Raw genomic sequence first — 20,551 nt, 5'->3', positions numbered from 1 at the left:
CCTTTTCTTTCTAACTATCAGATACTATATGTTATACCACCTCACTCCCTTTTACTCCTCAATCTAGTGACATTGACCTCCTGGCTGTTCCTCAAACAATACACTTCATCTCTCGGTTCAAGGCATTCTCTCTGGTTGTCCCTCATGTCTGGAATGTTCTCTCCCCTCATTTCTATTTCTTTACTTCTCTAAAGTTCCAGCTAAAATCTCACTTTCTACAAGAAGATTGTCTCAATTTCTCTTAATTCTAGTGTTTTCCGTATATTGATTAAATCTAATGTATTCTGTATATGACTTGTTTTCCCATGTTGTTCCTCCTATTAAGTTATGAATTTCTCAATAACAGAGATTGTCTTATACCTTTCTTCATATTCCCAGTTCTTATCATAGTACCTGACATATAGTGGGTGCTTAAAAAATATTTATCCACTGACTAAAAAAAAAAGAAAACTGAAATAGGGCTCCCTGCTCAGAAAGGGAGAAAGCAGAATTAAAAGTGGAGCATTGTCCTCCTTCAAACTCTCGCTCCCATGCTATACATGCCTCCCCATCTCCACCCTCACTGCCAATTTTCCAGGGAAATCATTGCCTAAATTCTTCATGCCATTCAGTCTCTGAAGTGGCTGGTATTTTCTTTGGCTCTGGATGTAGCTATATTCTTATCATGGCTAAAAATAAATTGTGTTAAAACAATGGAAACTTCTTTATTCTTAGTATTCTGAGATTAATCAGCTGGGTAGTCAAAATACAAGAATGTTAAATATTTTGCATCCATAACCAAGAAAGGGCTCAAAAGTTTGAAGGTTGGTAATGGGAAGTAGGTACTATAATAGGTAATAGATGATGGGAAGAGGTTCCAGGAGAAAGAGCCTTTATGAAAACAAAGGAATAGTTGAAAGAAAAAAACATAAGAAGGGGGGAACAGTGAGAAGTCCAAAAATAAGGATGATGAATGTAAGGGTTTATCTACATAAGTACAAAGAGAGGATAGGATTTCAGCATTGAGAAGAATATAAACTCTGCTGGTTCTCAATTTTAATTCCAATTGCTTCTGTCTCATTAATAGCATCATTTGGATATAATACTGACTTGTCAAGAAGAATCTGGCGAGCTTCACCACAGTGCTTTTGAACGACACTGAAAAATTCATTGGGCAATAGAGGCAATGGGCCTGCGAGTAATTCAGCTGTTCGAACAAACCGGATGTTACAAAATCTGAAAGAGAGGGAAAATCTGTGTAAGCTAAATTTTATTTTTTAATCAAATTCATAGCTCAGAAATGAAATGTGTTTTTCCTACTCTTTTATTAAATGGGACTTAATGATAGATGATTTAGGAGGAGCTTTAATATTAATTTTATGAATATATGTATATATATATATACATATCTATTTCTTATTTTCAAATATTTTGTTTCAATCATCAATAAGTCTGCTCTCATTTTCTCATTCCAACTTTTCCTCTCAAGTGAGAATAGAAAACAAAACTCATCACAAAATGTATAGTGAATCAAAAAAATCTCCACATTGTCATGTCTAGAAAATATTGTCTTTTTCTGTACTCTTAAGTCTTTATTTTTCTATCAAAAAATAGGGAACATATTTAATCATTAGTCCTCTGGAACTGTGATTAGTTATTGTGCTGGTCAGAATTCTTAATTTTTAAAAAATTGTCTTTATCATACTGTTATCTTGGCATTTTATAAATGTTCTCTTGTTTCTGCTCACTTCACTCTATATAATATTGTATAAATCTCTCTAGATTTCCCTGAAACCATCTCCCTTCATCATTTTTTTTGTAGCTCAATATCAATTCATCATATTTATATACCACAACTGTTTCATCAGTTTCCCAAATTTGTGGATAACCATTCAGATTTCCATTTTTTCCATCTCAAAAAGATCTACAAATATTTTTGTACATTCTTAGAATTTGTCTTGCTTAGAACTAATCGATGCCTTCATTTACCGTCCTTGTAATTTCTCTTCCTCTCTTTCCCTCTTTCCCTACTGTTTTCTCTATTGAGTGAAATGTAATTTTGACCTAACTCAGGATTAAGTTTTTCCCCCCCTGAGGCAATTGGGGTTAAGTGACTTGCCCAGGATTACACAACTAGGAAGTGTTAAGCCTCTGAGGTCACATTTATTTTTTTTTTATTGATTGATTTAAGGGCTGATGCTCTATCCACTGTGCCACCTAAGTGCCCCTTCAGGATGAACTTTAAAACTTTTTTTTTACATTTTAATTTTCCCTAATTACACATAAAAACAACATTTTTTTTTTTGTCATATGTGCACATTGATTTTTTTTAAAAACTTATTTTCTTGAATCATGTTGGGAGAAAAAAATCAGAACAAAAAAGAAAAACCACAAGAGGGGAAAAAAAAAAACAGAAGAAAAAGAAAAAAAAAGTGAACATAGAATGTGTTGATTTACATTCAGTTTCCATAGTTTTCTTTCTGGATGTGGATGACATTTTCCAACCAAAGTTTTTGGGATTGCCTTGGATCATTGAACTACAAAGAATAATCAAGTCTGTCATAGTTGATCATCGCACAATCTTGCTGTTATTGTGTACAATGTATTCCTAGTTCTGCTTGTTTTGCTGAGCATCAGTTCATGTAAATCTTTCCAGATCTTTCTAAAATCAAGGCACGTTCATCATTTTTTATAGAACAATAATATAACTATTTAGCCATTCCCCGATAGATGAGTATCTACTCATTTTCCAATTCTTTTCTACCACAAAAACAGCTGCTACAAAGACTTCTGCAAATGTGAATTCTTCTTCCTCTTTTATGATTTCTTTGGGATACAGACTCAGTAGTGTGACTGCTGGATCAAAAGGCATGCATTTTTATATCCCTTTGGGCATAGTTCCAAATTGCTCTTCAGAATGATTGGATTATTGAAATGTATTTCTGTACTCAACTGTATGTGCCTATTTTTATTTCTCCCTTTTTTTTTTTGACCAGTCCAGATGAGAGTGAGGTTCAATCACTCCCCCCTTCTCTTCCTTGCTTTCTCTCAATATTTGTGTGTACACCCTAATTAATGGTAAATAAAGTTAACCTTTTTTCTCCTTCTTATTTTCTCCTAAATCTTGTATAATACTGATTGTGGCTCCCCAGTATTTGAATTCTTTCTTTCTGACTGCTTGGAGTATTTTTTTTTTAATAATAGCTTTTTATTTTCAAAACACATGCAAAGACAGCTTTCAACATTCACCTTGTAAAATCTTTTGTTCCACATTTTTCTTCCTTCCTTCCCCCGCCCCTTCCTCTAGATAGCAAGCAACCCAATATATGTTAAACATGTACAATTCTTTTATACATATTTCTACATTTATCATCACACACATCATCAGCACAAGATCAAATAAAAAAAGAAAAAATGAGAAAAACAAAAAGCAAGCAAACAACAACAATAAAAAAAGGTGAAAAAAGCTATGTTGTGATCCACATTCAGTACAGGCAGTCCTCTTTCTGGATGCAGATGACTCTCTCCATTACAAGCCCATTGCTATTGGCCTGAATCATCTCATTGTTGAAAAAAGCCACACCCATCAGAATTTTTCATCATATAATCTTGTTGTTGTATACAATGTTATTTTGGTTCTACTCAATTTACTTAGCATCAGTTCATTTAAGTTTCTCCAGGCCTCTCTGAAATCATTCTGCTGATTATTTTTTATGAAACAATAACATTCCATAATATTCATATAAGATAACTTATTCAGCCATTCTCCAACTGATGGGCATCCATTCAGTTTCCAGTTCCTTGCCATTACAAAAAGGGTCGCCACAAACATTTTTGCACATGTGGGTCCCTTTCCTTTCTTTATAATCTCTTTGGGATACAGACCCAGCAAAGACACTGCTGGATCAAAGGGCATACGCAGTTTGATAGCCTGTTGGGCATAGTTCCAAACTGCTCTCCAGAATGGTTGGAATCAGTTCATAACTCCACCAACAATGTCCCAATTTTCCCACATTTCCTCTAACATTTATCATTACCGTTTCCTGTCATCTTAGCCAATGTGAGAGGTGTGTAGTGGAGTAGTTTTAATTTGATCTTGAAACTCTGGGTTTTGATGTTCCTGGAAATGATCAGCTTGACCTTCCTCATTTACCCCTCTCATCATCTCAATATTTTACTGTCCATAATGTCATATATCTCAATATATCACTATTCACTCATTCTTCTTTCTGGTTCCAGAGGAAAGGCTATCATTTCTTCTAAAATTAATCTTGATACCAACTTTCCAGATGTTATGCACTCCTGGCTTCTGAGGGATCTCTTTCAAACACATATACCCTAGGTAGCTAAGTGATACAGTAGATGATAGCACTATGCCTGGAGACAGGAAGACCCAAATTCAAATTTGACCTCAGATGTTTACTAATTATGTGATGCTGGGCAAGTCATTTAACATCTGTTTGTCTCAGTTTTCTCCTGTGGAAATGGGGACAATGATAGCACCTACCTCCCAGGGTTGTTATCAAATAAAATAATAATTGTAGAGTGCTTAGTGCAGAGGCTAGGCCATAATAAGTGCTCTATAAATGCTATCATTATTATTATCATTACTATATTCCCTCTCTTTTCAACATCCATCCTCCCATTGGATCTTTCTTCTTTGTCTTCAAACACGTGTAGGTCTTTCATTGTCAACTTTTGATGACCCTACTATTCCTTCATGCTACCATCCCATTTCTCTACCTTTCTGAGTCTTAGATTCTTCCTTATCTATAAAATGGGGATAACAAGACTTGTTTTTAACTCCCTTGTAAGGTACAAATGTAAATTTATTTGAAAACTTTAAGATGTTAGTAAATGTTTCATCCAGCAGTATGATGGAAAGATCTCCTGAGAGCCAGGAAGACCTTGCTCAAGGAGGACAGGACTCAAGACCTGTCTGTCCCTTCCTACAAGATGATTATGTATGTAAATTTCTTAATCCCTTAGTGCCTCAGGCAGAACTCCAGTATTATAAATTGTAGTGTACTAACTGCCGTGGTAGTTAGAGTTCCCTAAACCACATCAGTTATGATGATGATATCAAATATTGTTTTTCTATGTCATTCCTTGCCCATTCCTTTCTAAATTCCTCATAATCTGGCTTCTGTAATCACTTTTTCCTGTGTTTAGAACATGATAGACACTTAATAAGTATATAATGAGTGGATGTCTTACTCTGAAAACCACATCTCCTTTAGGACCAACATCATGGGATTCACTACAAAGAGGTGATCTTCATTCCACAGTTTTGCAGCCTTATAGTCTTTGTTCCATGGTACTGGTGCTCGAATTATTCTTTGTGGAAATACGCGGGGAGTGTTGTTAATTGAAAGTCTTTCTTTCTCCTGGGGATCCATCAGGATATAATCAACTGTAACCAAGAAAATAATACAACACTCTGTCAGAAATACTCAGATCTTCCACCTTAAACAAGAAATTCTTATTGCTTGCCTATTTTGTTGTTAAAACATTTCTTTCTTTTCTTCCTCTATAGTTGGTTTATTGGATTATATCCCCGGGCTTCGACTAAGGTGCAACATTCATCCTGAATATGTGACTTTTTTTTTCCAGAGTGAGCTCAGAAGAGACAGGAACAGATGTTTAGGGCTAAAGCTACAGCAATCCTGTACAGATTGCTTCTACAGATGAGAAAATGCAATCTAGAAAGGTCATTAAAGTAATAAAGATGGCAAAGTTAACATTTGAATCTAAATTCTCCAGCTCCAAATCCAGTGTCTATTTTCCACTATACTAATTTACCTAGTTTATTTGGACTAGAATGGTCTGGGAAGGATGATGAGAGAGGGTGGATGTGTGCTGAACTTTGATGGACAATTAAAATTTGAATAGATGAAAAAGAAATCAAAGTCAAAGGGAATAACCTGAGAAAAAAATGAAAGGTTAGAAAAAGAAAGGCATATACGAGGGACATTGAAGGTTTATGCAGCTGAATAATCAGGTAAGGTTAGAAAGGCAGAAAGTATCCATATGATGAAGGCCAAAGTAAAGAATTTGGTCTTTTCCTAGTAGGCAGTGGGGAATCACAGGGCTGGTCCTTACGATATTCAGAGAAGATAGAAAAACTGAAATAGTTGTTAAAAAACCCCAACAAATTAATGAAAAGAATTCATGATGTGAAACACTCTAGGGAATATGAGCCTCTCTCTACATAACCTATTTAGCTGATGTAAGAATGGGAAAGGAAAAGGGAGGGCTTTAAAGAATGATCACAATTGAAGATTCATAAAGTGTGAAAAATGGGATCTAAAGATATATAGATCACTCAGTGGAGAGCACTGAAGTCTGAAGGCAGGAAGATATGAGTTCAAATCCAACCTCAGATATTTAATAGTTATGAAACAACAGGCAAGTCACTTAATCCTGTATTCCTCAACTGTAAAATGATAAATAACATCCATCTAGAAGGGTTGTTGTGAGGATCGAATGAGATAATATTTGTAAAGTACTTAGCAAAGTACCTAGCTCACATTAAGCACTTTAAACATGGTTATTTCCTTTCTTTGAATATATTTAGCCATGACCTTACTTGTCCTATGATTTACCAATGTCCTTCATGAGACTGTAGTAGTAGTCCTGGTCATTCTCCTGCACAAGTTTTTTAAATAAGTTCTCCAGGTTGGGATTCTTTATCAAGTTTGTTGGAATAAGTTTTAGAATACGATCAAGTACATCTTCATCCTGCTGGGCAATCATGTCTTTCCGAATCCCATTAGTCACATAATAATAATATCTCTACCAAAAACAAAACAAAACAAAATGTAAACAACCACAACAAAAACAACTTTTAAAAAGGAAACAATTAGATGGATTTCTTAAAACTGCTATGAATAACTTAACTGAAACCATTGATGATCTTTCTAGAGACATTTGCCTTAGAGTAGACTTAGCTACTCCATAGCTTTTAACTTTATTCCCCCTTTAACACTCTCCTTTTTCTGCCCAGGTTCACACAGCTCGTAAGTGACTGAGTCCAGATTTGAACTCAGGAAGATGAGTCGATCTGATTCCAGAACCAGCACTCTGTGTATTATGGCACCATGTAGCTGCCACAGTTAAGTTCAAGGGAGCAGTTATTTCTTATTTTAATAAAGAGATTAATCAGTCATTCTCCTTATCTGCCAAGTACTAGCCAAAGAACAACAGGTCTTAAACAAAAGCAAAGGAGCTTTTGGTTAGACACAAGGAGTCATTTCTTGGATGATGGGGGATAATAATCAATGAAGGGAAAAGGAACAAAACAGAGAACACCTTCAAGTCTGTCTCTGAGGGTTCAGATTCATTTTTTTCCTTTTCCTTTTCTTCTTGAATCATTGTATTAATCTGTTCTTCTGGACTCATTGGCCGGCTCCCAGGCAAATCAGAAATATCCATTCCTGAGACCATCAAAGTTGAGCAAACAGAGGTCAAAGTCTTAGCAGGTAGTGGGCCTCTGAAATAAAGACATTCTCTTTTAGTGATCCGTTTTGCACCAAGACATCTTATTACATCCTATCTTCTGTAGACTGACAAGAATAATTCTATACAAGTAGCTATGCAGGCTGCCTCTGTTCTATACCTTCTTACAGAATATATTTTGCCCACATTTATTCCCCAGATTCCTTTGTGGTAAGTTAAAAATGAATTCTTATTATTGAATGACCACTGGGTAAACACTTCGATGATGTGTTAGTTCAGTTGCATGGGATATGGCCCATGCAATAAGACTAATGAGACTAAGTTCAGAAAACTAAGCCAGCTCATTTCCCTCTATTCTTTGTCAATAGACAGCAATTCCTAACTCCAGCCATTTATCTTCCAATGCATATAATGTAGTTGATCATAAGAAGAAAGTATGGCTAAGTCAATGCAAATCAATCTCTACTATTAGAAAATGTATACTTTGGGTGGCTACCAAGCATCTTCCTATATGAAGGGAGATCCATGCAGTATACATAAGGCATCAGGCCAGGCTTAGGTATAGGTGAGTATAGTGATGCTGAGACCATGAGAAAGTTATTTATTACATCTAATCCATATCCTTTCCACTGTACTCAAAGAAACTCATTTGCTCCACCCTTTAGGGAATAATAGAGACATGTAATTACTTGATTGGAAAGGATGCTGCATTCTCTCTCTCTGAGTATTCTGTTTTCTTACTAGAAAAATAGAAAAAAGAAAATAAACTTTTTGAGTGGACAGTGTAAGAAGGACTATATTTCTGGTTTCTAGCTGACCTAGTGTCTGAAATATAAGGATACTGGCCAGGGTTAACCTTATAAATAAGAGGAATAACCAGCCACTAGCATAATTTGAGACATTGCCCCTTCTGCCCTGATTTTTCCCCCCAATTTTTTCTTCCTACCCATCATTGAGGACTACAATCTTAATATCATGGGATTTCTCTGATATTCTCTGATAAAATAATGTAAATAACTGTAGAAAAGTTAATATGTATCAAATGCTTTGTTAGTAATTTATATGCCTTAATGTGCATGAGTATATCAGTTCATTTCCACTGTCAGAATGACAAAATGAAAAGTTGAAAATGCATGAAGCAATTGCTATTAGAAGTTAGCTAAAGGCTGGGTTATACTTCCATAATTTGAAATTGCAGTTCTCAAACTATGGCTCAGGGAGTCCCTATATCCTCTCAGTGGATCTGAGAGGTCATTTTCCTGGTAAAATTGTTTTAATTTCTAAGAGAATAAATATCCATAGATATAACCCACATGAATAAAAATTCTTTTGGGGCAGGGTCTAAAAATGTTTTGAGTGTGTCAAGGGGACCTGAGATCAAAAAATTTGGGAAATACTGCTGAGAATATATCATATACAGAGAACTATTCACCTTTTTGGAGGGTGAGAGGCAGTCAGAGTTAAGTGACTTGTCCAGGATCATAGGGTTAATAAGTGCCAAGTGTCTGAGGCTGGATCTGAACTCTATAGAGGCCAGTGCTCTGTCTTCTGCACCACTTAGCTGCCTCAATAGTTCATATTTATTTAACTTTCTAATATTTTAAAGTGCTGTACTCACAACCCTATGAAGTATATAGTATGAGTAAAATTATCCTATTACAGATGAGGAAACTGGAGTTCAGAGAATGTTCAGATTTTTGGGGAACAAAATCCACTAGTTAGGAAGTACCAGAGCCAGCATTCAAACCCTTCTGACTCTTAAATCTATCACTTTACCCATTGCTGATACATCCTGCCCAGCATCACCAGCAGATAGATGGGAAAACTTAATGGACAGTTATCTTCTCAGTCTGAAAGACCTGAGAACTCAGGTCCTATCTCTATTATATGCTGGCTGTAGGATTCTGGGAAAGAATCACCTGGCTTCTTGGTAATGCAGGGAAAGCTCTAATATTATAAATTGCAGAGAGGATGCTAATATGCATGGTAGAATGAGTTTCTTCATTGAGAATTGCCTATACCAATGAAATAATATGACTAATCAGATTTCTATCTCCAACTATATAATCTGTGTCTACAATGATGGCTATAAGGAGATGATGAAGGAAAAAGAAGACCTCCTAAAAATGAGATAGGAGAATAAACTTCACCTATTTTATCATGGGGTCTGAGATCAGTCCTGTCCCAATCTGGAATGCTCAGTATAGTAGATTACCTGACATTACCCATTTTGTTTTTGGGTGAAAATTTGGTTCTCTTGGCATTGGGCCCATCTCTTGAAGCTGAAAGTAGAAATGACAAAATCAATAATTGACAATGAAGAAACTTCCATGTCACCTCCTCCCTCTCTTCTCAATATTCAGACCCACAAACAATGGTATGTCCAGAAATTGGTAGGTGCAGCATGATAGAGTGAACAAATTGCTATCCTGGGAGTCAGGAAGGCCTGGATTTCAATCCCATCTTTGACATATACTGTCTGGGACCTTAGCAAGTCAATTGCTAAACTTCTCAGTGCTCAAGGGAAATCTTTTGAAACTTAAAAAAATGTTATTTTATATTTTCCCCAATTAAATGTGAAAACAATTTTGTCTTTTTTTTTTTGTTTTGAGTTCCAAATTTTATCCTTTCCTCTTTTTACTCTCTCTTCCCTGAGACAATAAGCAATCTGACATAAATTACATATGTGCAATCATGTAAAACATTTCAATATTAGTCATTTAGTATAAGAAAACTCAAACCAAAAAAAATGAAGAAAATGAAAAATAATGTTTCAGTCTGTAGTCAGATGCCATCAACTTTTTTTTTCCTCTGGAGGTAGACAGCATTTTCATCATGAGTCTTCTGGAATTGTCTTGGATAGAGACAAATCATAAATTGTGGATAAGATAATGGTCTACAATGATAGAGAAAGTATCCTCAACTTCAGAATTCTCTTTACTAATGAAATTACAACTATCATACTTATCCCCGGATACCGACCTAATAAATCTGCTGATGCACTTAATCTAGTACTGATATGCTCCACTAAAAGGAGTTTCCCTAATGACAGCTTCTTAGAACAATGAAATCACAAGTCAGAAGAAAAAAAAAATCACAAGAAAGAGAGCACAATGTGAGATGATGTCCAGAGTCTGTCCTGGAGGATAAACAAGATATTTGAAGATTAACTAGAAGGCATGGGGGTATGGAAAGGAAGCCAAAGTCAGAGTCAGAAGAAGTGGACTACCCATTTTCTTGGCTTAACACATCACCTAACTACCCTCGACCACAGTTTTTTGCTCTGTAATCCAAGGACAGTGATGTCTGCCAAGACTGTTGATGGATTGTCTTTATACATGCATTTCCCTACTGTTCTGATACATACCCTTATTCTATTCCTGTTTCCAAATTTGAGCCTGAATGGTGACTTCCACTCCTCCCAAAGATGATTTTATCTCATCTGGAACTTTGGCCAGGATATACTTCTAACCTTCTGGTGTTCTTAAATCCACAGTTAACTTTTGCTGCAATGGAAGAGTCCCTGGAATACCAAATCTCAATTTCTTTTCCACTCTAATATACTCATCCTTCAGCCTGCTGCCAAAGTGATTTTCCTTAAAAGCAGATCTGACCATGTCATTCTCCATAAGTTCAATTATCCTAATGTCTCTAAGATAAATTACATATATATTTTTCTGTTCAACTATGAGAACCATGACTTTTGTACATTTTCTTATATAAAGGCAAAAGTCTATCACCAGTTAATCATAGAAGGCCCATGCATCTTGATTAAATTAACCAAAAGCAAACTAGTTTTTCAAAAAGTAAACTAGGTATTAATAAGTCCTTAATTGGATGTGATTAATTGCAAAAGATAAAGGCATGTCTCTTGGGTTACACATAAAAGTGGCAATTTATTTTAGAACTAGTCAGTCAAATGGGAGATTCCATATTTAATGACAAGGATTATAGATCCCTCAAAATGAATTGCTGCCACTGCTTCACTAATAAATATATTACTGGAGACATTGTACTAGAAGGAAATGATAAAATCAGTTGATGCACCTAGTTGTGATTAGAGAGCCATAGTCAAAGAAAATCTGTTTTTCAGGTAAACACCTGAGTTTACAGAGATGGAGTTGACCAAGTTAGGACTTTGTATTATCTCCAAAGATAGGAAGACGTGGAGGTCTCATTGGTAGCAGTATCCATCCACTGAAGGTCATAGCAATGTCTGATATAGTATTTGTTATCAGGAGGCAAAATATATATTGTGGACAAAAGTAGACACACATGAGAGAAAAGTAAAAGTCATTATTTCAGGGACACTGATCTTAGAACCCAACATACATTCGACCTACTATTAATGTAAATTACTTGAGAACAGAGATCTCTCTGTACTTGTATCCCCAGCACATAATGTTTAATAAATGTGCATTGATTAGTTGATGAACCTATACTTTGAAAATCAGTCCAAGTGCCAGCTTTTCCATGAGGCTATCTTTGACTACCATAGAGCTTATAGATGCTTTTTTTTTCCTCACAAAATCCTCACTATACACTAGTATCTTATTTTGAATTATATCTATCTTGTATTGCTATTTTATTTTATTATTTTAAATGTACATTTTTTTTCTCCCTAGTAACTTTAAAAACTCCTTGAGGGAAGAAACTAGTTCCCATATTTCTTTTGCATCTTTCACCAATGTTTAATAAATATTGTTGCTTTGGTTTTTCGTTTCATTACATATATTGTTTGCAATTTTAAAGCAAAATGAGCAACTTCCTGCTTTTCTCACATCGTTTAAAAATATTACTGATCTGGCCAATTTTAGCTAAATCTGTATGTGTGGAGGGGAAGGTGCTTTTTAAGAAAAAATGCATGTTAATTCCAAAAGATAAATAAAAAGGTAATATAACATGTTGGAAAATAATGATTTAAAATTAAAATGATAAATTAAATTCATTTAGGATCAAAAGACAATAGTTGGATTTCACATTTCTAGACCAACTGTAAAACGTTTCTGTTATGGTTTTTTTTTCATTTTGCAACCACTAAAAAATAAAACTAACTTTTCATTATTGGGAATCAGGACAGGAAAATTAGAAAATTAATAATCAAAATAAAATGTATTTTAGCTTGGATTTTAGATTTTTTCCTTCTAGCCAACTTTCACTAAAACGCTTTGAAATCCTGATTTGCTTTTCCTCTCCTCTCCATACCTTTAATCAACAAAATAGCCAAGAAAAAAAAAACAATAAGAAAAACAAAGGTCTAGATAATCCATAAAGCAGATAATAAATCCTCTTATTAATACTAAGATACTAGATTCCTTTTCTTTTCCTTATTAAACCTCCTTGAGAAGTAATCCAACTAATTGGCAAATGCTATATCACATGTCTAATCATAGGCTCCAAGATTTAGAGATAGAAGGGATTTTTAGAGGTTATCAAGTTCAAATTCTCATTTTACAAATAAGAAAAACTGACAATTAATGATTTGTCCATGATTACAGGTGTCAGAAGTAGAATTTGAACTCAGGTCTTCCTGATCCTAAAGTCCAACACGCTATAATATGTTGCCCCTCTAGTAAAGATATTTGTCTAGGTAAAAGTTTTTTTGTTTGTACCAGAAATTTTTCTTGAAAGTACCCCCCTCCCCTATATATCCAATGATCATATGATATGATCCAGATATGAGTAAGAGGTTATAAACTTATAGAGATAGAGATAAGCTTAGAGACCAATTCCATTTTCAAGTGAAGAAACTGAAAAGGAGAGATTAAGTAGCACCCCAAAGTCATACAGGTTATAAATGGCATTTAATGTGACCGCAAATCCAATAATCTTTCCACTGTATCCTGGTGCCTCTGAGGAAACCATGGCCAGTTTCATGCTGACCACAGATTATACTTTGTCTCACCCTCATTTTCACACCTCAGCTTTCTGGAGAAAAAATTTCCATAGATTAATAGAATCTGGAAGTGATTTCAAACCTACACTTTCCAAAAAGGGAGTTGTTTCTTGGGAGCACAAGATCACTTATCCATGACTAAATCCACGATAAGATAATGCAAAAGCCAATCATGACTTCTTGGTAGGAAAGGCCCAAAATTAAAAATAATTAAGGAAGAGGGGTAATCAATATGTAATTTCATATAGAAGTGTAAGAAGGTGAAATTATTTTCAGGAGAAGATATGATGATGGTAGGTAAAGTCTCCTTGGATAAGACCAATCAAAGAGGATAGTCTCAGCTATTATAGGAGTGCAGTGTTATGCTGTATCATACCTTCCTCAAAACTTTCCCTCCTTTAATGAAAATACTAATATCAATGAATTTTATTCTGAAAATAAAAGATACCCATTTTTGTTTTCTGACGTTCTTGTCCAGATGGGGTGACTCTGACGGGCTGGGACAGTTTCGCTAGGTCTCTCATTCTCAGATCTCGAGCATTCATGGAATAGTTGTTAGCAATGGAATCACTGGGACCACTATAGTAGATTTGGTCCTTGAATGGCACAGCCTTAGTCCATGACATTTCTTGCATCAAGGGAGGATAAAAACTGTGTGACATGATTGTCTAGATTTGGAGAAAGCCAGAAGAAATATACTAATAACTCATATTTATGTAATATGTGAGATCCCTGATAGCAGGGACTATCTAACATTTGTTTTAAATCCTTAGTGCTTAGCATTTAACAAATGCTTCTTTTCCTTCATTCACCCATTCATAGAAAACTGGACAATATTATGAATTGTCCACCTGTTTTCTTCTTTCCAGTCATTCATATTCTTTTTTCTCCTTTCTTTTTCTACTACAAATCAATCTGTTTAACAATGTCCACAGCAGGTCTTATTGTATCAAATATTGAAGCTAAATATTTCTTGTATGAATCACTTTACTACTAGAAATATCATTTTCATCTTTTCTTAAAGGGAAAGGGAAAAAATGCTTGACCAGGTATTAGAAGCATTACCTACCTTGACAAATTACCTAACTACCAAAAGGATATTGTGTAAATAAAATGGAAAACTAGATAAGAAAAAGCTAGGAAATAGAATAACTATGTAAATGTGTTATTACTATATATTTTATATTATATATAATATTGCATATATTTTATATTTCATAGTGCTAAGAGACCTAATCCTAATTAGATATATCAGAACAAGTATACTGGACAATATCTCCAGTTCCCAAGTATCTGGCCCAATGTTTAATCAACATTGGTTGAATTTATGATTTAAATGGTTGGCACTATTACAATATAACTTATTTTTAAATCAGGGACTGCTTATTGGTATCCAGCACAGTACTTATCCATAGCAGGCATTTAACAAATATTTATCCAGTTGAAAAGGGATAGAAAATTTTGATCACGTGACAAGTATCCATAGATGTCACTTCTGAATTGATGACAAAGCTATTCCAAGGACCATCATTATTTCTTTAAAACTTTCTTTAAAACTATTTCTTTAAATAGTTCTGATAAGCAAATGAGACTAATGATGTATTTGAGTACTTGTTGCATTGCATGTGGGTCTAATTTGATATCTCAAAAAAAAAAAAAAAAAAGAGAGAGAGAGAGAATAACTGCTGGGTCCTAGCACATCATCTTATTACCCTCAAGGGGAAAAAGCAATACTTCTACAAACGGACCTTGTAGAGGTCAGATGGTTCTTGATTGGCAGATTTAGGCAGAGGAGGCAACTCTGGTCGTATTTTAGTGTGTCTCATGTTGTATATGGAGTTCTTTCCGATGGACTGCAGAAAAGAAAAACAAATTTTTTTTTAAAGGACCAGAATATGCTTGTAGTAGTCTGACTGGTGGGGGAGGGAAGAAGAACAAATTGGCTTCTGACTTAATCATGCAATAGAAATTCAACAATATTTTAGATTTTTATTCATATCTTTTTTAATAGCTTTTTATTTACAAGATACACGCATGGGTAATTTTCAGCATTGACAATTACAAAACCTTTTGTTCCAATTTTTCCCCTCCTTCCCCCCGGCCCTCCCTCAGATGGAAGGTTGACCAGTACATGTTAAATAATATGCATATCTTTTCTTTGTACATCATCTACAATTTCCCCTGTATCCCTTCCTTCTTCCTGAGGGTCACCCTTTAAAACAAATTTTTTAAAGAAAAAGCTAAGATTGCTATTCTTAGCGGTACAATGAAGCACTTATGCGGAAAAATTCTATCCACACCTAGAGTAAAAACTGATTGTGTCTGAATACATATTAAATCATACTCTCTTTCTCTTTTTTTAAACTTTATTTTTCTTGAGCATTTTTTATCAGAGTGGGAGATCTATATTTTCATTCACAACATGACTTTTATGGAAAAGTTTTGCATAACTTCACATGTGGTTTCTTAATGAGGGCTTAGGATGGGGATAAGGGAGAGAATCTGAAACAAAAGTCTAAAAAAAAGATGTAAAATTCTTTTAAATGTAACTAGGGAAAGTATTAAATAAATAAGAATAATTTTAAAAAGAAAAGAAAAGAAAGAGAAAATGAATTCAGCAAAATCTGATCAATACATAAGGGTAAAAAATTTTAATTATGTGAAATATTCCAGACTAGTAGACACCTTCCTTTTTCCCCCAACATAAAAGATGTCTTTCATATCTCTTCTTTGACTAACGATCCCTTAATTGTCCAATCTGATTACCTTTTCCAATCCTCATTATCTATGATCTGTTTGCTGCATGTGACCCCAATGACCACTCTCTTCTCTTGGATACTCTCTTTTCATTGGGTTTTTATGGCACCAATGTTTCCTGGTCCTCTTCCTACCTGCTTGACCACTCAAAGTCCCCTTTGCTGCCTTCACATCCCCAGTTGTGGGCACTTCTCTTGGCTTTATCTTAAACCTTCAACTCTTCTCTTTATACTCTCTCAATATCCTCATCAGCGCTCCCATGGTTCTAGTTGCCATCTCTATGCAGATGATATACATATCTATCAAGTCTCATTCTCTCCCATGAGATTCAGCCCCATATCACCAACTGTTTATTGGACATTTTAACCATAAATATCCCATAGACATCTTAAACTGAATATATCAAATACAGAAATCTTTCATTTCCTCCCAAAACCAGTTTTCTTCCCAACTGCTTTGTTTTTATTGAGGCCATCAATCAATCAACAGGTAGTCAATAAACATTTATTAAGTTTCTACTATCTGCTAGGTACTGTGCTAAGCTCTGGGTATATAAAAAGATGCAAAAAAACAGTTCCTGTCCTCAAGGAGCTTACAATCTAATGGAGGGAGTCAATAAGCAAACAAATTATCTATGTACAATAAGCTATAAGCAATCAAACAAGTCATATATAGGAGAAATAAAAAACAAATGAAAGAAAGGAGGCATTGAAATTAAAAAGGACTGGAAATTTTCCTGTAGAAGATAATTTTTATTTGGAACTTAAAGGAAGCCAGGGAAGCCAGTAAGTGGAATTGGAGAGGAAGTGTAATGGGCTGAGGCTTGAGTTGATGCACTGAGGTCCCAAGCACATGAGGCTAAATAGTAATTGGACCATACTCTATTAATATATATGCTTGGAGAAAGAATGGCCCCTGCCCACTCTTTGTGCAAGTCCTGATGTGTTGTATAGGAAATGACGTTTTTGGTGGGTGGAGTCAGGGGAGTGGAAAAGGAAGGGGAAAGAGAGACTGCTGGCTGGCGTCTTGACACAGCTGCTTGCATTGCTATCATGACCGCCCTTTACCTCCAATCCCCCTCTGCTAGCTGGCTTCCTGACACCGCTGCCCATATTGCTATTGCAATCCTTCTTCATCTCTTTGCTTCAATAAATATTGAAGATTTTCCCCTTAACCTGAATTCCTGACTCCGGCTGATTTTAAATACATGGTCATCACAGGAAAGACATTCCAGCATCCACTACCATTCTCCTAGCCTCCCAGAGGCTTTATTTTCAACTATTAATTCTCTTCTACCCCAGATCTTACCATTTATCCACAATATCTCTTGTATCTGACTTCCTCTCACAACTATCACCTTAGTTTAGGCCTTATTTCAATGCCTTCCTGATTAGCCTTTCTCTCTTATTCCTTCCTCACTCCAACTCAACCTCCACCTGGATAGCAAAAGATTTTTTTCTTAAGCATAAATTTGATATGTCACTCTCCTATTCAATAAACTTGAATTGAAAAACTCTATTATAGGACCAAATATAAAACTCCATAATTTTTCTTTTAAAGCCTTTCACAACTTGGACCTATTTTTTGAGCTTTATTATACATAACTATTTTTCCTGCACTCTACAGTATCACCAAACTAGCCTTTTCTTTTCTTCACATGTAGTTCTCCATTTCCCATTTCTATATCTTTGTATTGGTCAGTCCTTTCTGACATAAGTTTTTTCTTCATAAAATCGTTCTCTTCTTTCAAGACTACTTCAAGTATGGTCTATATGAAGTCTTTCCTTTTCTCCCCATCATTCAATTTCTTCCTTTTCCATCTTGTAATTAACTACTTTGTATTGTATTCTTTTATATTCTATCCTATATTTATATTTTATACCATTTGTTATGTATTTACATATGCATATCTCATCTCCCCTGTTAGAATGAAAGCTCTTTGAAAGTAGAGATTGTTTCTTTTTCTTTTGATCCCCAGTGCCTAGCATAGTACATGTCACATGGATTTAGTGAGAGCTGGGCATATATCTCCCAATTAGTTCCTTCAATAATCAATTCTAATTGAGGCTGAATGTATCTCTATATGTAGTACATTGTCTCTCAATCTGAAGTGTGATTAAATGGATTAATTTTTAAATCTATTATTGTTTCATACATGTGATGCTTGTAATATTTGGCTTTTTCATTTTGCCAACATGGACAGCGGATTCACTAACACAGATTGCAGCGCTTTTATGACTTAATAGGCTATCTTTAAGTTTTCCTGGGATTAAAAAAAATTCATCATCCTGCAGTCAACCTGGTCATGAGATTCTCTAAATTTCACTGGAATTGCCATCAGATGACAGGCAAGAAGCTTCTCCCCAAGTCCATATGGAAATCTTGCCACTTTTGGTAGGACTTTTTAGATCTTGGGCTCTTATGGTATAGTTTTCGAGAATGTAGGACCACCTTTGTACTACCCTGAATCCTTGAAGTAGGACAATAGTGGAAAATGTCTCTGATTCTGAGTTTAAATACCTTTACTTTGGCATATTTTACCTTTGCTTTATGTATCTGGAGAGTTAGAGCCCCATGAATTACATCAAGGGTTGTCAATCCAAGCCACATGTATTAGGATGACATGTTAGCTACTGCACATGTGCCAGCTGACACTTGCCCCTTGCAACCTAGGAGAGCAGCTAAGTATTATCCTACCTCCTCCAGAAGAATTGACTCAAATTCATCATCCAATTCACCACCCACAATCTCACAAACCCCAGTCATAAATTTGGTATATCACTTCCAAAAGATTGCTGAGCCCTGAAATTCTTTAAGTGAAACCATACAAATTGGTTTGCAATTTTAAAAAATCTTTAACCCTGCTGCTTTTCTAAACAAAAAAGAAGATAGCACTGTCAATCCAGCCTCATTCTTTCCTTTCTGAGTGTAGGAACTTCAGAGACAGATTAAAAACTTTTTTCTCTGGTACTATCCCCAATATAAGGCAGCCAATTAAATAATATCTTACCATGTTTCCCCTCTATCTGTGTCTCTTTTTCTTTTTTTACTGCTGAAAAAAAATATGCCTTTCTGATTAGCAGGCATGAAATCTCCCCAGCTAAACTTAATATGCTGGCTAGCCTCCTAGTACCAAAGTGGTTGCATGAAAAGAAAAAATTTGGACAGCAAAAACAAGTACTGTATCATGCAAGGAACATTTTAAAAATTGCTTCTTCGGTGACCTGAAGTCATATGTAATTTCTTTCAGGATCTCAAAACATTTATTATGTTAGAATACATTTTCCCCCCACCTCTCCAGTGAGGCAGTCTCTCTCCCTCCCTCCCAATGGCAGTCTGTCTCTTGTCCTGGGACAAGGTCACAATTTTTTTTTTTCTAAATCTAATGGAAATAAAATTAAGGGACATAGGACAGGCGGAATAAGCATTCCTTAAAACCCCAAAGCACTCACCTTTCCAGGAAATGTATAAGTTGATAAATTTATTCAAATAGGGTCCCTATCCTGATTCAACAGACAACCCTTAGTATCTGAAAGACAGTTTGCACCAGACAATCCCAAAATGCCCCAGGCTGTGCATCACAATGGAAGCATCACAGACAATGGATTTTTCAATAAATTCTGCCCATTGAGGAAGTAATAGGTCTTGGAAACTTGAGTAAATTCCTAGGAGGAAAAATAGGAAAAAGGAGACAGAAAGTAAAGAAACTAAGAGTTTTTCAAATTTCCTCTTTCTTGATCTTCCATACTTGGCCCACAGCCCTTTTCCTTACCCTCAGGCTATCTTGATAGGTCCTCATACAATACAATCCCAACACTGATGAAAAAATAGAAAGCAGTTTCTTTTAGCACTTTAGTCAGTCTCCCTTCATTTCTTTCTCCTCCCTCAGATTTTTAAAAGCTAGAGTTTCATTTTCTCTTGTCTTAGGGCTGGTAACCAAGGCTACAGCGTCTGTTACTAAGGGAAAGGGAAGCTGTTTTCCTCTTTCCTAGGAGACACTGGGGAATTTTACCTCAGCATATGTCCCAGGTCTCATCCATTGTTATATAGACCCTCATTCAGGACAGCAGAATATTTGGTGCCAAGTTTGAGGGCAGTATTTCTTCAGTATCCAGAAACAGAATAAATGACTATAAAATATATTATTTGTATTATTATTTTGTAAAAAAGAAAAGAATAACTCCACACCCATATGTCAATAGATGAATACAGACTTGTACACATATCTACAAACATGGTTTGACAAAGGACTTTTTTTCTGACAATTTAAGTGAAAAATCTTATAAGATTTTATTTTTGAGATACATGCAAAGATAGTTTTCAACATTCACTTTTGCAAAACCTTGTGTTCCAAATTTTTCTCCCTCTCAGTCTCCCCCTGACACTCCCCCAAGCAATCCAATATAGATTGCAATATAGATGCATTAAACTTATGTAATTCTTCTAATCATATTTCCATAT

General features: G+C 35.3%; 1 protein-coding gene across 1 annotated transcript in view; it reads right to left on the bottom strand.

The window, feature by feature from the left end:
• DNAH3 (dynein axonemal heavy chain 3) overlaps window positions 1-19,980 on the bottom strand; it is a 211,538-nt gene extending 191,558 nt beyond the window's left edge. The window contains exons 1-9 of the mRNA XM_052001473.1: window positions 19,863-19,980; window positions 15,082-15,186; window positions 13,782-14,001; window positions 9,653-9,719; window positions 8,127-8,177; window positions 7,291-7,471; window positions 6,585-6,774; window positions 5,197-5,392; window positions 1,090-1,215 (exon numbers count right to left, since the gene is read on the bottom strand). Coding sequence (XP_051857433.1) covers window positions 1,090-1,215; window positions 5,197-5,392; window positions 6,585-6,774; window positions 7,291-7,471; window positions 8,127-8,177; window positions 9,653-9,719; window positions 13,782-14,001; window positions 15,082-15,186; window positions 19,863-19,889 — 1,163 coding nt within the window. The 5' untranslated portion in view covers window positions 19,890-19,980. The remainder of the gene's footprint in view (window positions 1-1,089; window positions 1,216-5,196; window positions 5,393-6,584; window positions 6,775-7,290; window positions 7,472-8,126; window positions 8,178-9,652; window positions 9,720-13,781; window positions 14,002-15,081; window positions 15,187-19,862) is intronic.
• Between the last annotated feature and the right edge of the window lie 571 nt (window positions 19,981-20,551).

The sequence above is a fragment of the Antechinus flavipes genome, chromosome 1 (genome assembly GCF_016432865.1).
Source record: "Antechinus flavipes isolate AdamAnt ecotype Samford, QLD, Australia chromosome 1, AdamAnt_v2, whole genome shotgun sequence".
NCBI classification, from domain to species: Eukaryota; Metazoa; Chordata; class Mammalia; order Dasyuromorphia; family Dasyuridae; genus Antechinus; species Antechinus flavipes.
The sequence above is the reverse complement of the archived record's forward strand: the minus strand, read 5'-3'. Positions and strand labels throughout refer to the sequence as shown.